General features: G+C 48.0%; 3 protein-coding genes across 3 annotated transcripts; 1 reads left to right on the forward strand and 2 right to left on the reverse strand.

Moving 5' to 3' along the window:
- Positions 1 to 2,175: 2,175 nt before the first annotated feature.
- N7529_009364 (uncharacterized protein) lies at positions 2,176 to 6,489 on the reverse strand (the record flags this gene model as incomplete). Its single annotated transcript, XM_057244891.1, has 9 exons — positions 2,176 to 2,201; positions 2,265 to 2,643; positions 2,703 to 2,981; positions 3,037 to 3,402; positions 3,459 to 4,082; positions 4,134 to 5,412; positions 5,474 to 5,888; positions 5,942 to 6,182; positions 6,232 to 6,489. 9 exons carry the CDS (start codon positions 6,487 to 6,489, stop codon positions 2,176 to 2,178), a joined length of 3,867 nt encoding a protein of 1,288 aa, XP_057093154.1.
- Positions 6,490 to 7,445: 956 nt separating this feature from the next.
- Positions 7,446 to 9,685, forward strand: N7529_009365 (uncharacterized protein; the record flags this gene model as incomplete). Its single annotated transcript, XM_057244892.1, has 6 exons — positions 7,446 to 7,911; positions 7,969 to 8,191; positions 8,248 to 8,873; positions 8,934 to 9,058; positions 9,121 to 9,424; positions 9,492 to 9,685. 6 exons carry the CDS (start codon positions 7,446 to 7,448, stop codon positions 9,683 to 9,685), a joined length of 1,938 nt encoding a protein of 645 aa, XP_057093155.1.
- Positions 9,686 to 10,163: 478 nt separating this feature from the next.
- Positions 10,164 to 14,973, reverse strand: N7529_009366 (CORVET complex membrane-binding subunit VPS8; the record flags this gene model as incomplete). The annotated part of the gene is made up of 2 exons (XM_057244893.1): positions 10,164 to 14,134; positions 14,187 to 14,973. The coding sequence occupies 2 exons, from the start codon at positions 14,971 to 14,973 to the stop codon at positions 10,164 to 10,166; spliced, it is 4,758 nt and encodes a 1,585-aa protein (XP_057093156.1).
- Between the last annotated feature and the right edge of the window lie 1,819 nt (positions 14,974 to 16,792).

Consider the following 16,792-nt stretch of genomic DNA (forward strand, 5'->3'; position numbering starts at 1 on the left):
GAGACCTCTCCACTTTAGACGCTTTGAATAAGAAAAAAAGAAGAGAATTAAATGAATAAAAAAGGAACCCTATGAACGAATCAAAAATCATCAGGCACCAGGGCCACGCCAGGGCCACGCGGATGGATACATCCACCAGACCCGATCGTCAGGGACCATGTGAGAGTGTGAAACGGTAAAGGGGAGAACGGTGGGGTCTGAAACGGAGGTACCAGCAGGATGAGATATTATCCACCGCCCAGAGGCATGGAAGTACTCCGTACATGAAACCTCCATGTCTGGAAACTTGAAGCTGACATTTGATATCAACTGGCTGAAGCTGTGGAGCCCGGAACCAGTAAATCATGAAATTCTCGGGCTGAGATAAGTTGATCTTGCCGATCGAACCGGTCCAGCCCCGATATTGATCAGTCAGGGTTTTATTGTAAATGATACTATAGCGTGACATGTATATAGGGGAATGATCTGTGGAATGACTATAAAACTCCATGCAGATGCATATATGCACCACAATATGAAAAAAGCACACATGCAGCCACACCTATCATGGTAATCGGTACAAAATAACCAACAAAGTGGAAAACTCTACAGTAGCGCCAAATCAAACTTTTGAGATTGTTTCGGATCCAACGAAGGATCGGTACCATCTTCTCACTGGCCAGTACTGTAGGTGCTGGATAATGAGAAAAGCGGGAAAAGAGTCAAAAAGATAGAGAAAAAGGGGGATCCAGCCATGTCACTGGTCATGTCCAGTGACACAATCACCAATCACATTACTTGCCGCAAACATTGCGGCAAGGTGGCAAAGCGATCGACAAATGATAGGTCACGGTTACTGATGCCGTTGGAAAGACTCACGGCCAAGCTTTCTTTGGGTCTGATTTTTTTCTTTGTCCCCAGAAATGAGTGTTGTCGGGTTAATCTTCGGCAGCTGATGCGTCTAGACTTCGAGAAGAAAAAAAGAATCTGACTTGACGTGGAAGGGAGACGTCAAAAGAGAGTGGCAAGTTCGGGGAGTGGGTGTCGTTTCCGACTTGATTCCAAGGTTCTGTGTGCAAAGGTACTTGGTCGGAAGTACCCCTTGACTGTAGATGACATGTGGGAGTACATGCCAGCCATGTACTTTACAACCGGTTCCCTTCTATAAGAAAAAAAAAACTGCTACAGAAGAAAAAGTTAAACCTCTGTCGTACGATAGCAATTGACGCACGCAATTCACGAACAATTACTGTTCTTTTCTGCTATTTTGTTCAATATGTGCTATCTCCCGCCCCTACCACCCTGACCCGCTCATATTCGGTCAAGCGCAGATCAAGACCCTCAAGATCCACTATTCATCACACAGTCCAAAATGCTGTACAATATTATAGTGATTGTGTACTTTGTCCTTTCTACGAGGTACAATGTCGCATTTCGGTGAACACTCAAGACTAAATGATAATCCGGAGGGGCAGGAATGATCCTCCGCGGTACAAATATTGCACACGGAAAGTGTCTTGAAGAGCTGAGCGGAGAAGGCGGAGTACAGACGGGTGAGACATCACACCGAGATGGCCATGATCAACTTACCTGGCTAATCCACTACGTGTCCTGAAACTGCGACGGTAGGCAGGGGACCCTGGCTAGAACATAAAGGTTCGAATTACCTACAGCGTAAGTGATCACAGGTCGGAAAGTGACTTTTTGGTTTGAATAGTTCTATTTTATTTGTCCATGATGCGGCATAGGCCAGGGTAGTTTGTTTGTGTATTCGCCCAATAATGTACGGAGTACGGAGATGAAGGCTCTACAATGCACCCTTTCCGTAACTTTAGCTTCACCCCCGCTATTTACAGGGCATAATTTATCGGACTTCAGTGTTTAGTTATTCTGTAGTCTTGTATTTGAAATCACATTTGCGATAGTATCTCATTCAGAATTGATGGATTTTCTCCGCATGTTAGTAGCCCATTGCACCTTCAACAAATTGGTATTAACAAAACAAGCCCAATCGAAAGCTCCCATAAAGACTGGTGGTTCGTCCAACTACACGGGGTATTTGATACATTCTTTCAAATGTAGGTAGGATGTATGAAGAGCAAGTACAAGTAAACATTGCATATTTACATTGTCCAGCAGACTTCCAATACTGCTTCAAAGAGCAGATAGCATAAGACACCCAAGCTAGAGCAAGGCCTAGTCTTGAGAGAGGTCGATAGCATCTGGGAAGTACCGTTAGTATGTTTGTGACTAGCATGGTACGCAAAATGACGGCTAAGACTTACTCATAATCAGGGTTAGGACAGAAAGAAATCCATCAGTAGCCCCAGCAGCCATGATCGGCTGGACCAAAGCCTTAGCTTTGACCGGATTTTGACTGCTCACCATGGTCATGCCAGTAGTCAAAACACCACAGCCGGTTGCAACGAGTTCCATGACATCTACAATGCGGAGCATCGAGGCACCTTTGCTAGTATCACTCCATTCGGGGATGAGATGCACGAGGACGACATCGCTAGCAGCTCCGACACTGAGTAGCATATTGCCTGTACATTGGGCAGCAACTGCTGATTTTGGAAGGCCCTTGCTGTGATGATACCAGCCGAGGAAATGATATCCAGCACCAAGGGCGGAGCAAACAGTGCTGGCAATGTGACCGGGAAGCTGTAGCGTCAGTTAGCAATGTCACTATTCTTGAGTTTCCTTTGATTGGATAGACAGACCATGTAATCGAAATCATGATCCAATTCTTGTTTCACCTCGTCAGAATGCTCGCGCGCCTCTAACCACAGGGCAAGCTGTGTAAGACTAGCTGCAAAAGAACTGACAGAAGTCAAAAGCATGAGATTCGGCAAAACTCTACTTGTGTGATGCCCAGCATCACCAGAAGCGAGGGCTACTGTGGTCCCATGGTAAGCTTCCATCAGCACTGTCACGCTTCTGAGTAGCCCAAGAGAAGTAGTGCACCACTTTCGACGATGATGATATGCCTTCAGTGCATCCTGAGAGTTATATCAGTATTAGAGCATCATCTCAGCCTTTCACACCCGAACATACCTGTGCGTTTGTAGAGAGAGAGCTGTGATGGTGATCCTTCTTTGCAGCTGTCTGGAGCAGATTCAGAGTGACTGGTGGAGCATTCTCAGTTGTGCTCACCATTAGATTGCGCTTTGTGATCTCGTACTTCGGGGAAGTAACGCTGTTGGAGAAAACAGCTTTGCCATCCAGAGCATCGACCGTGGGCACGCTTTGATTTGATTGCTGCTTTGAAAGACCTAGAAGAGGCTTCATGTCCAAATCCACGTTCTGTAGTTTGTTTGTGATGTCTTGAGGACGGCCAATTGAGTCCCAAGTGGAATCGCCATAAATGAGATATATTACCTGAGCTGCCACAAATGTGGTGACATTCAACAATGAGAAGTCCTGCAGAGGAAGCGCATCAGTGAAGAAACAATTCGACGAGAGTATGGGAGCCTCACTTGTTCCGCGTACCACTCGAACAGAGAGGTGATGAGAGGTAACTTCCATTTGCCTTTGAAGAATTCCATGGCCTGCTCAATGATACCTCCCATGATATCCCATACACCTTGAATCATGAGCTTAATAGCATCAAATAACGTCCAAAACACGTTTTGTAGAAGATCCTTGAGCACCGAGAAAGTGGTGGATGGATCTTTTATCATTGGTTGCAGTTTCTCGGCCATGTCCTCCAAAAGACGAACCAGGTTAGCAAGTTGCGACTCGAGGATTCGAGGCAACGTATCGGTCAGAATATCATTGAGTGCAGCAAAAGAAGGAAATTGAAACATTTCGCCGAGCTCTCCTTCCTCGAACGCCTCACCTGCCGCTTCCAAGATAATGGACAGGGGGTTGAATTTCATTAAGAATTTGATGACTGGGTTATCAAAGAGCCATGCGAGGGGAGAATCACGAAGAAGAGATCTTGGATTCTCATTAGCTGCTTGAGGGGCCTTTCTGGTATCGGCAATATAGGCCTCAAGCTTTGCTTTGATAGAGTCGAGGCCTTGGTCGAGTGTGCTCCGATTGACCTTTGTGAAGCGAATAGACATATCACCGATTCCATTCACCATCTCAATCAGTTCCTGTAGATACGGTCAGATATGAGGTCTCGTTGGGCGAGGATTTACTCGAACCTTCTGTATTGCCTTTGTCTTGCTAACATCAAATGACAGACCAAGCCAGGAAAAGAGCTGTCCAAAGTCTACTCCCAAGACATCGCGGAGGAAGTTGCCTACTGCTCTCACTAGAGGCCCAACAGTACTGACAACGAACGAAAATACTTTTGACCCAATGTTGATGACGAAAGACACCACTTTACCGACAATCTTGAAGGCGAATTTGAATACCTTCTTGACCATACTTCGCAAAAACTCAAGGGCATCGCCCATATATTCTTTGCCGAGTCTCACGGCTTTATCAAACCATCCTTCATCTGTCACAGTGCACACGCCGTCGGCGGTCTTTTCCACACAGACAGCGATATCGCTTGAATTTCCTGATCCAATGGGCACAATCTGCTTTGTATCTTCATCAACGGATGAAAGCATCGTCGAAAAATTGGACAATAGATTTGCTGAGGCTTCAAACTCTGCCTTTTTTGAACTTATCTCATCCTGAGAGAAAATGGCTTCTCCACTACTGGATTTCGCGGCCGCCAGTGATTTGACGTCTTTGATGTTGCTCAGAATTCCCATAACTCTTTGAGCTGCGTATATCTTGGTCGAAAATCTGACGCCGGAATTGTCAATCTCAAGGTCGTAAACAGGCCCATCGAGCTGGTCGGTAACTGCTGAAACAATGACAATTTGTCCGTGGTGGTCGGTTCGGATGTTGGTGGCTTTCTTGCTTAGGGCATATGAACGGTCGTTGACCAAAACCATGGAAGATTCTGATTTGATCTTGGCCGGAAAGTCCTTCCCAACACTTCTGCCAGTAGACTCGGTGATGCTCACAGTCGTGACATATGCCTTGAATTGTTGCAGGGCAGTTGGAGACGCGAATTGAACTGTATTTTCACTCCAGCAAGTGGTCTGGGGGTCGCGCAGTAGATGTTTGACATCATTGCCACCCCCTGTCACGAAGATCAACTCGCTTGTGTCAGTGGTAGCATTGTATTGGCAGGATATACGTTGGACATTGCTCCGAATTGGAAGGCCAGAGGAGAAGAGCTTGACTTGGTTGCCTTTGAGTTGTCGAGTACCTTGAATAAAATACAACTCGTCATCATCGCTGACAGCAAAAAGCGTCAATTTGGTCTGTACATTATTGCTGGTTTGGTCCATAGCTTCTGAGCAAACAACCTGCTTGAACCTAATATCTTGAAGCCCGTCGACCAAGACGGGAGCACCAGTCGGATTTGCATAATTCACAAAGCCAACTCCTTTCTCTCCAGCTACAACTAGATCCGTCATTCTGTGAAAGGACAATTAGTACACGTAATTCAGTGTCAATATTCGAATAAAAGGAAGCTTACCCCCAAGGATTGGAGTTTGCACAGATTTCTCTCAGCTCTCCTAGGCTCTTCAAAAGAAGGGTTCTCAGATCATGCGACCGTTCACCGGTGGTAGGGTCAAAGATTGTGGTGAAGCAATCGGTACAGCCATGTTGTTTGAACAAAACAAAAACCCCATTGCCGGACTTCAGTTTCGCAGGAAGAATTTGCATGATTTCTCCTGCATCACGAGGAATTTCAAATGGCTTCCACGGATTTGGAAGTCCTGGGGTAGGGTCGATTGTATAATGAGTGGCCGTGAAATTCTGGGTAGCTGACGTGCCCACCGTGAGCAAAATAGAGGACTGGGTCTTGTCTGAGGCTTTGCGGGGCCCAATTGTGAGATATGAGACCTGTCGCCGCCCAAGGTTGTCGGATATAGTAGTCCACGGAATGACTATACCAGGTAAGCACTGCTGAACAGACATTATACATTCAGGCTTGACATACCACTCAAGTCGAGTTCGCCTGCGACTTTGCTCCGGTCGGGAGTATCTTTTTGAGGAAGGCAAATCAAAGCGTGATGGACGGTGGTCATCCCATCGCTGTCCAGGGTAGCTGCTCCTATGTGAAGCTTCTTGGATGAGTCCACGAACACGTCAAATGCAACAATCCTAGTTTTGATTGGGCTGATATTGTGCATCTTCCATCCTGCGGAGATGCCGTTGACATGAGTCAGACAATATAGTTGCTGATACAAGTTAGAATCACATTATGCAAAGGTTTCATTTTTTACCTACGTCGTCAGTCCCGATGGAGAACATAACAGGTTGTCCATTCCCATCCTGTACAACCCCTAGCTGACCTTTACCACCAAAATACTGCACGGCAGTTGCATACTGCAAAAGCTCAGAGCACACCTTGAGCTGGATGGTCGGTGGGTTTACTTCTGTCTTCTCTTTGCTAGAGTCTGACCATGCGATCTCCTCGGGGGCTAGAGGACTAGGGATGTTGGTGTTGATGGTGACCGGCTTGGTTAACCTCTCGGGTGAAAGCATGATGACTTGGGAATAGCAAATTGATCAAATCCTTAATGGTGATTATCAGACAGGATGATCAACTATGAAGTGGAGGATGAAGGATCTCGAGCTTAAAACCTTGATTCGAGAAAGAGAGCACTCACCTTGCTTTTGACATGGTAGACTACAGTTCGGCAATTTTGACCGTATATGTTGACTTTGTTATTGACACAGACAGAGCTGACAAGTGTTGCGGGCCAGTTTCGGTGGTTTTTTGAGTGCAAGAGTCTCGACTCGCATTACTCTACCGCGTGATGCACGATAGTGCTGAGGGATTCATTATGTGTATTACACACCTTATTGGTTACAACGAACTAGAAATACTATTTCCGAAGGGACGCTTGAACTGCATGATTGTGGATTCTCCCTGTTGTGGAGTTAGCCCAACGTGGCGAAGCTCAACACTGTCTTGGCCTAGGCTCCTTCCGCCACCATACTCGCTGAACATGTTCACACCTGATCTCTTTAAACACATTCTAGTACGATTTAAGGTCGGATTAGCCGAGTTCGCCTGGCTATGTCCGCACCAGTTCTTAGTAGCTTCTAGTTAGTTTGGACAGTTCATCCACGGCGAGGCTTCGGAAGAGTAGCTCGGTAATGATTGCCCTGTCCCTGTTTTTTTTTCTTGTGCGCGAAAGTGACAAGACTTAGGGGTTTGATATCAGTTTCTACCCTCAAATCACTACATTATTCACCAAAAACAAAAAACCAAAAACAAGGTCAGCTGAATGACGAGGGTAAAAGTGCGCCCATAGGATAATCCATTTGGCTTTGTGAAGAGAAGCAGTCGAAAATAAGCGATGCGACTAAACCAGGCCATGCCGTTATATTTATCTCTGCTCTATAATCCATGAGATGCCTTTTCCCCAGAGACATCATTGTTCATTCCAAATTTTCGACCCTGATATACTTTCTCGACTTCGTAGTTTTACGAAATGCATGTTACTCCTGGAACCCTTGCAGAGTTTGATATCGTTCTTTCGATTTCCGAGGAGGCAATCAACAGACAGTTGAGGCTTCTCTACGACAAGAAGATTGATGACGATGACCTCCCTGTTCCAACTGAGATCGAAGGTCTAGCACCTGCCGCACAAGCAAAATATCTCATCAATCACGATCTCGAGATTCATACCAGAAATGATCATGGTGAAACTAATATGGAAGGTGGCATTTCGGGTCATATCACTTGCCCCAAAATCAGCTTCACAGATGTTCCATCACCCAACGACTTTCACACTGCTCGAATCAGCTTCCAGTTTGAGTGCGTTGAAGGTGCTGCGAAGCCAAACAGTACCTACACCGAATGGAGTAACATGATGCCCAGACGCACCACTATCGACGGTTGGACCGTGTCATGGCTTGTTGAGATTGGGCGGAAAGAGATCAATAATGTCATGGAGGGTCAGCAACCCCAAAGCACTGTTCACCAATTATCGAAGATAGCTGACAGATCTACAGACTTGATCACACCACATGCAAACAACAATGACTCGACAAAGCTTCACCCAAAGGCAGTTGAAGAGTTGAAAAAGGTCATTGACAGTCGCTGCTACTTGGTCTCCTCAGTCTTCTGTCTACTCGATGCCTCTCATTCTTTCGAGTTTCGAGATCCGAACGGCAAACTCGCCAATGAGATACTCGGGCAAGATTGCGTGGATCTCGTGCGCAATTACTTTACAGGGTGAGCCAAGTGTCTTCATAAGCTATATATCCTCACCTCCAACTAAATCGGAGTAGTCTCAAAGTACCACAGGGTACCGTCACCCCGGATAACCCCTTTGTGCTCGGCTACGGTATCTCGCAGCAAGTGCCAGATATCCGGGAAATTTACCCCCAAGCCAATCCTGACCTGACCCCACGCTTCTTCATTCCCAAGAAGTTTCAGCTGACAACGACCCCCGGTAATGTGCAACCAGATGGAACAAAGTTCACTAATGGCACATTAAACTATTGCATGTTGACCTATCGCGACTACTTGCCCGGAACCAAGACAGAGAAGCCAGGACGCAATGAAGGAGATGTGGATCCTGAACGGAATCCGCATGCAGGACTCTTGCCCGAGACCTTTTTCGACACGACTCGTACAGGTGCCCATGATGGTGTGATGGGATTCTGCAAGGATCTAATCATGGATCAATTTATTTGTGAAGTCATAGGAAAGAGCTTTTATGCTGATCCAAGCCTCATTTTCAAACAACAAGGGGGCGGAGATTTTAGAGGGTCTGCATCATCATCGTGGACTCCTTCGACCGCCGGACGTCCACCCTCATGGACTTATGGGGGCGATTTTAAAATCGAACCGAAGGATATCGAGGGCACAGGGTATTTCAGAGGCTTCTATAACGCAATGAAGTGGTCCGCAGGTAAGATAGTATAGCAAATTCATGAACCTTCCGTGTCACTACTGACGAACGAATTGATAGGACATTCTAGGGTCACTGTCAGCATTGAGTCCGACCTCTTGGACAACCCAACTAATGTGACACGCATTGATGCTCAGCGGCGATCTTACATCACACTTATCTCGGACACCGAGATCAGAACGATGGTAAGTCTCATTACGGTCAGGTATATATGCATCTTTTGAGCTAACGGTGGGTAATCTTTCAGCACGAAACTCGATCCTCACTGGGAAAGCTCACTAATGAAACCTGGACTGAGCAATATTTGGCAACCTTGTACATGAAGTACAAAGTGCGTCTGATTCTGTCACCGGGCAATGCTGGCGTTTGGGATGTTATCGTGGACCATGCAAACACCATTCTGCCATCCTACGGGGGTGGAGGGAGCCATCTCGACGTGAAGTGGGATAATCCCAATGGCCGGTTCGGAAGTTTCGTTACTGGACAAGCCAGGAACAAGATCTGGTCGATTTTTGGATCTGAAGATGATCTTAAATCGCGCATGCATCAAGGTAACGTTATTATCTCGCCCAAAGATGATCGATCTAGAACACATTTTAACAAGAAATTTAATTATAGTTAGCTATAGTGGTGATGCAGCGGCTGGGAGCTTGTCGCAGAAGCTGACGGCCATGTTGAGCAGCATGCAGAACCGCGTTATCATGCCTGCTGGCGACGTATTCATGTTCACGGGCATTGACATCGACGGTACTGGAAATCTGTACTCGCATGTCAGCTATGCCCAAGGAGCTGAAGGGGCGAGACGGATATGATTTTTCGGGAAGACATAAGAACTCATCGCCCACTGGGCTAATTAATTATTCAATGTACAGCAGAGTACTAATGTGCATACCGGCCAGGGGTTCGATTGAATTTTTCTAGGATTGCTGCCTGAAGATGCCTGACTAAAGCATAACAGAGATTGAGGTGTAAAAAGAGGTGTAAAAAGAAACACAAGGGATTATAACCTTGATGATGTATAGAAACTACATTGTCTTTGATTGCGAGAATTGGTTACAGTACGCCGTATGGAGCAGTGAATATGCACCTTCGCAGCAGTGTTTCACGATTCAGGTTCTTATCATGCATTAATTGAAGACTATGTAGATGTTCTCCTCTAGGAGGTTACAAAACAGCATCACATGAAAAATAGTGGAGTTGGCTGTGCACCAGGGATATTCCCAGACAAAAAAAAAGCAAATGTAAAATCCCAAACAAAATAATCATCGCTGCAACCGCAGGAAAAGTAAACTATGTACAAGCTGGACAGAACATTTCAGAATTATCACGCCGGAACGCAGTTTCAGGTCGTCCACCCGAGCTGATGGCTTTCAGCACGCATCTGCGATGGAAAAGGTGTCGGCATGAAAACACAACCACCGGTTCTGGAGGAATCGGTCCAACCGGCCGAGACACTGCAGTTTCATTCTCGTGTTCTAGGTCATGTTCATGTTCATGCTGATGGTGCTGGGCGTGCGCATCCAAACGAGACGGATGACTCCCTACGTCGGCGGCTTTGCCTTTCCCTCGCTCGGAGGGATTGTAGCCATCCTCTGTGCGGCGGGTGAGGCGGCGCGAGTGTGAATATGCTTGGCGGTCTTGCCAGGCGGTCCAATGGGCGTCACCAACGCTAGGACCCCAGATTCGGAGATGACAGATTTCGCAGACGTGCCCGCGTGGTCGCCAGCCTTGTTGGCGGAGTCGGGTGACTTCGTCTACGTGAACAAAGAGATCGCGGTCGAGCATGCCATTTGCGAGGGTTAGGAGAGATTTCTCGTAGGAGTATGCTGAGAAGACAGATGCGAGGACGGCGCGGAGCTCAAGGAGTGAGGAGGACCAGGTTGCTGCTCTGGTGAGGAAGGCGCGGAGGATGCGAAGGAATGACATATCCGTTCGCTCTGTAGTGGTTTGGTTGGATTTTACCGTACTTGCTAGGAGTGCGGTGAAGACTTGCTGGACGAGGGTTCGGAAGGAAGTTGTAAGTCGACCGTTTTCGCCGCCGAGAGAGGTGGTAGGTTGCGAGGTAATTTGGGTGTTTCCCTGCATAAACGCGAAGACATTGCTAGCGATGCGGACTACGGCTTCGATGTGATCAAGCCAGAGGGTTTCGTCGAAGGCGAGCGGCTGATCGAGCGCCGGCGAATTTCGTTTGCCGTTTGAGCTGCCCGTACGCGACTGGTTGGCCGTCTTGCTTTGACCCTGGCAGAGCCAAGTTCCAACACCTGCGTACTTTTTGAGAGATTCAATTAGGTCCTCGATTGCCTCGGCAGTGCTGGCTGAGTCGGGACTGTCGCGCACACTTTGGAGGATACCTACCAGCCCTGACTCCAGGGTACTTAAATGTGCGACAAGACGGTCGAGGGCCTCGCGGACTTGGCCCTGTCGGGCGAGGAGAATAACGGCAGCATCAATGGCTCCACTCTCTTCGATGAACGGCAGCAATTCTTCCAAGTGGATATCGCCCACTCGCAGGCCATCCACGAATTCCGCCACATGGGAAGGATTATACTTGCACAGAAGCTGCACGTAACGCTCGATCATCCAGTTCTCTACAGTCGGCGGGGATCGGCCTTCAGGTGTTTGGGCATGCGGCTCAACCAAAACCAGCAAGTATTGGTATTGCTTCTGAGGATCTTCTTCCAAAACACGCAAGAAGGTGGAGTGGGTTTCCGCGGCCAACTCTTGCATCGCCCGGGCCGTCTGCGTCACATCGATTGCGGCGATCTCGCGAGCATGTTTCTCAACAATGCCAATAACATCTCTTCTCTGCTTCTTGCCGAGCCCCGATCCAACACGTAGACAATCATGCAAGCAGGTGAAGATAGCTTCACGGTCATTCGGATCTTCCAAGTAAGTCGTGACCAGCTCAGCGTACTGTTTTTCGGAGCGGTAAGTCGACTTCAAAACGCGGAAAAAGCGCGCCTCCTTGAAGAGAGGGATCATGCTCTGTATGTCGGGAGGGTGATACAAAGACAGCAAATACTCTGCGCTCAGCTCGCAATCTTCTGCCATTTCCTGCTCGGGATATTGACATATACGAACCAAAACCTGATGAAGGGTCGTGCCGGAAAGGAGAATGTACTGGGGGTATTTGGGCAGATTGCGCGCAACAAACATATCCAGGTAAATGGTGTCGAAAGGCGTGAAGAATGAGTCGGACATGACTTGAAGCAAAATGCTAATCAGATATTGTCGATTGATCGACATGCCTGGAGTGGGCACATCTTCGCTGTCGGGTTCGTTCAAGAAACTGTCTTCGAAGGCCTCGTTGAGCATACTCATGAAGCTAGATGAATCGAACTTGAGCATCGCTCGAAGTGCAGAGAACGAATCTGTTTCAGGGTCCCCACGAGAAGCACTGGAGCCACGTCCTGAGAACATGTATTGGTACACATCTGTTTTCACTCGCGAGGCTTCAGCCCCAACCATATCGTCCCCAGTGGGATAGATGCGACCGGTCAAAATGAATGAAAGATAGGGAAACATCTTCATCGCATTGTTCTGTCGTCTCATCTCAATCGCATACTCACCATTTACCAAAGGTTCAGTTTGAGATGGAATGAGGCCAATAAGCTCTTCCAATGGCCCGACATAATCCATCAGACAGCGGTTCCAGACATATATAAAAGCATCATACAGGTTATGTTGCTTGCACAGCGTGGTCACCTGGTCAATATCCATCGTGGTTGTATCAAGTAGGCAGATGATCTCCTCCAAGCGGCCAGCCGAATGGGTTCCAATGAAATGGTTTATCAAGGCTTTGACTGCCGTGGGAGGCAGTGATCTCAGAGTCCCATCAACAATACGGGGCTCAAGGGCATCGAGGAATACTCCTGGAGATTCTTGCTCCTCGTACCAGTTGAAAACCTCCTCCCAGAGGAACTCTTCGTCAGACATGTGGATGCAGGCCGCGATGGACACTTCCGCTAGTTCCTCTAGTTGCTGATTCTCAAGCCGGCCATTGCTGGCTTCAGAATTGCGACCAAAAGCATACTTCAAGGACGCGGAAATCATTTCAAGAAGCTTGTCTTGGACAACTGGTTGTCTTAAATCATCCTCCTCGGGAAGCCCAACCGTCAGCTTCTCCGCATTGCCCGTGTAGTATGAGGTCGCTAGTCGAATTGCTGCAATGAAATCGCCTGCCTCCATAAGAGCGAGCAGTCGGTCGGCCCAATTGGATAGATTGCCCACCAAAGCCTCGTTATAGCCAAGCAGGAATAAACGTCCTTTATAGGACCGGAAACTCATGTGGAACGCATCAGCTATTACCCCATGCATTGAGTCGTCTTCCTCGTCAAGCTGCTCAACCAGTGAATGGAGCTGTGACGAGAACAAATCCGTGTGGTAGATGTGTCTGTTGGCAAGATCGAGTGAGTCGGTCACATGCATGGAATAATCTTCAATGATCAGAAGCTGCTGGGTGATTGTGAATACCGCAAGCACCGAGCGACTCAGCCATTGAACAGCCACAATGGCTTCGTCTGCCCTCCACCTGCTGCGTGCCCTGAAAGCAAGACTGGGAGGCTTTTCTTTGTCCGCAGGCTCGTCCGACTCAGCTTCCGTGACTTCCAGCACAGTCAATACATTTGACCAGCAGTAAACAAGCTTTGTGTTCGAAGTCTGGGAGTCTTTGCCCTTGAGCCGGATAGCTGGGAACCACGCCAGGGCACCGGTCATAGCGCTATGAGCCGGGACTTCTTTTGGTCGGGGAGCTTTGTGCTGTGTTTGAGCCACAGGTGTGGTGGATACAATGACCAAAAGGTAAGGTGTCAGCATGGCAACCAGACCCAACGAATCAGTGGATTGTTCTACATTGCCGAGAGGTAGGGGCGAGAAAGCAAGGACCGAGCTGGGCTTTCGCCGTTTGGTCTCCACTGTCGTCTGAGGGTATCGACCCAGGATTCGGATCGTCTTGACCGTTCGCCCCACAGCGCCCATGCCTCTTGTTGCCAGATGGGAAAAAGCCATGCCACGTGTATCAGCCGACACAAGCGCGGTGCGTCTGGTACCGAGGAATCCTATGTGGATGACCGTAGATCCTGAAAGATGGCCATCAGACGCTCGAGTTTCTACTTGATTAGCCGGGATGGGCGGAATGTGAAGAAAAGGCTTTGCTGAGCGGGAGATCTCCCAGGTGAAGATGTCACCAGACTCATGGCCCCCTGCAATCGTAGAATGGTCTGCAGAGAGCGCCAGAGTGCTCACAGCCCCGCATTCAACAGCTACATATCATTAGTACATCAGACCATCTTTTGTGAGCCGCATTTGACAAACCGTGGGTTCCTGTTCCGATAATGGTCTTCAGGCTCTGCTGATAATCGAACACCAAAATGATTCCTTTAGATGTACCTATCACAATCGACGTGGAAACTGCGAGGCAAGTCGGCCGCCCGAAATTGCGCTTCCCGATTTCTGAAAACGCCTGCCCAGTGATCTTCCGCAGCTTTGTCCATCGCACCACATCCCAAGGCCCCTGCACCGGATCGGCTTCTGTTTCTGGTGTCGGCGAAACTTGACTGGTAAATGAGGACTGTCGGGAGTGAAGATGCGCCAGGAATGGCGAGCCAGCTCGAGATACACTCTGCGGGGATGAAGACAGGCGGGACTGGAAGCGAAGATCAAAAGGCCGGCGGGCCGGACTTGGACTGATTCCGGGGGAGCTTCGGAAAGCGAGCGCGCTGCTGCTCAGTGAAGACGGAACGGAGCCCTGTAATCGATCAGATAGCGGTCTTGGTTGCGCGCCAATTGTACTACTCACATGTAAGGACGGGGAATCATCTGGATTTGACCCTGTCCCATCCACGCTCCCGGTCGCGGCCCAGTTTGTATTTCGCAGCGGGGGTGTTTCGAGGAGGTAGGAATGTTTGGGTTCCACCGTTCGCTCAGAATCATTGTCCTCTGTATTGTCTATCGTGTCCAATTCCTCTTCCACCAATTCATGCGGGGAAGGTAATGTGTGGTCGAGGGCGGGTTGGTCGGGTTGATCGGGTTGCTGGTGATCATTTTCCTGGCCTAGGTCAAGCTCATCCTCGCGCGACCAACCCTCACTGCCCTCAGCCATCGAGCTCATGAGCGAGATCGCCGAATGACCATTGCTCCCGTTGTGTGGCTGGGGGAGTCGAATCCGGATACGCGGTGTAGGTAAGCGGCAAGTATGTAGTTCTTATGAACTTTGGGGATGATATACTTCAAAGAAGACTGCCTTGGTAATTGAGGTCGAGCTCGAGGGGTAGTGGAGAAGAAGTTCACAGCTTCATTGCCTGGATCGGGGCCGGGTTAGGGGCGCACTAGCCACAAGTGGCTGTCAGGTACATTCCAAGTACAACACCTATATAACTACTCCGTGCATGTACATATGCACCATGTTTGACACGAAGTTTTATGAGAATATATGAACTTTCCATCAAATTTTAATTGGAGAATCACTGACTTCAATATCGACTTGAAAATACTCGCAGCTATTCATGGATTTCATTAAGAAGTGCTAATGATACTGCAAAGTAGATGTTTTCTGAGCCAGTATCAACGGTGGAGTTCAATCATATTCTCATTCTTCCTCAAAACATAAGCATGAATGAATTTTCGAGGAAATTCAGTGAGCTTCGGATCCTTTCCTGGGGCTGACAACATTTTCGCTGCTTTATTAAGGTATTCGGAACTGAACGCAGGCCAAAGCTCGCGGTCTAACCCTTCCAGATTTGTCGGACGTGGGTAGTATGGATCATTCTCGAAGAATGCAATAGCCAGTTGTAAAATCAGATCGTCCGATCTCTCCCAGCCAAATTTCTCTTGCCGCATATCGCTAAGGTTGAACTCAAGACCCCGCGCTCTAGTAATATGACGCTTGAATTTGGCCGACACCATCCTTTCTATATTTGTGTGGGGAGACATTGAGCTATTTTCTCTCTAGTGAGGCCTAGGGATTGAGAAACTTCCTGAGTATATGTTGTTTCACCTTCACTTCCCAGCATAAACTCAATGTCGTATCCATCAACGTTTGCAGACCAGCGAATGATTGCGAAAGCTTCACCTATGGCCTTAGCGTGTGATGGATGGGAAGACTCAGCTCGATCATTTGATCAAGACAGAGGTTAAAGTTTCGCAAGTAAAGTTTGCGGTTGGTGGATGGTTGATTGCTCGCCGACACTTGAGATAGATCCGAGCAAGACAGTCACGGTCAGTGAAGTGGGAGCTTGCACGGGCTCAAATGAAGCTGGACAATACATGTTGATGAGTGCTTCGCGGAAAATCTTAGGTATCGGGAGAATACGCTCCGTGATCAACCCCATCGCAGATAGATGAGATATTGTTTGGAAACCGAAGAGAGGTAAATGAATTCCCCACTAGTCATGATCGTCTTTTTTGGTTATATAGGAGAAAACTCGCGGAACTCTCGCTTCAGGCTGATGCTGTTGCTGCTGCTGTCGCTCGAGTGCCTGATGAATGGCGAAATGTGTTTTGAAGTCGGCCTAAACAGCCTCCTCAAAGGACGGCTTATCAAGCTTGACCGCATATCATCCAACCAGTCTCTTTCATATAATACCACACTGACCAAACCCATCGACCGAAATCCCACTGCGTCAGTTTGATTTGCTTAATTAGAGGTGGAAAATGAAGATGTACTCGATATCAGGGAGTTGAGTGAGAGGACACTGTTCAGGACTTCATGTGGTGCTGCATACTATTTAAGGTGCGGTCGAAGCTCCACTTCTTCGTTGCGACGGGCATCGAATAATGCAGACAATCGATCGTGAGGTCACTATCTGCACACAAAGTTAATAAGATGCGAGAGGCAGACTCATCACTCGTCTGTTGTGAAACGATAGCAATTGCGCAAAAAAAAGGAAGAACAAGTCAAGTGAAAGATGATTTCAAGAGCC

The sequence above is a fragment of the Penicillium soppii genome (assembly GCF_028829465.1).
Source record: "Penicillium soppii strain IBT 18220 chromosome Unknown utg000007l, whole genome shotgun sequence".
In the NCBI taxonomy this organism is placed as follows: Eukaryota; Fungi; Ascomycota; class Eurotiomycetes; order Eurotiales; family Aspergillaceae; genus Penicillium; species Penicillium soppii.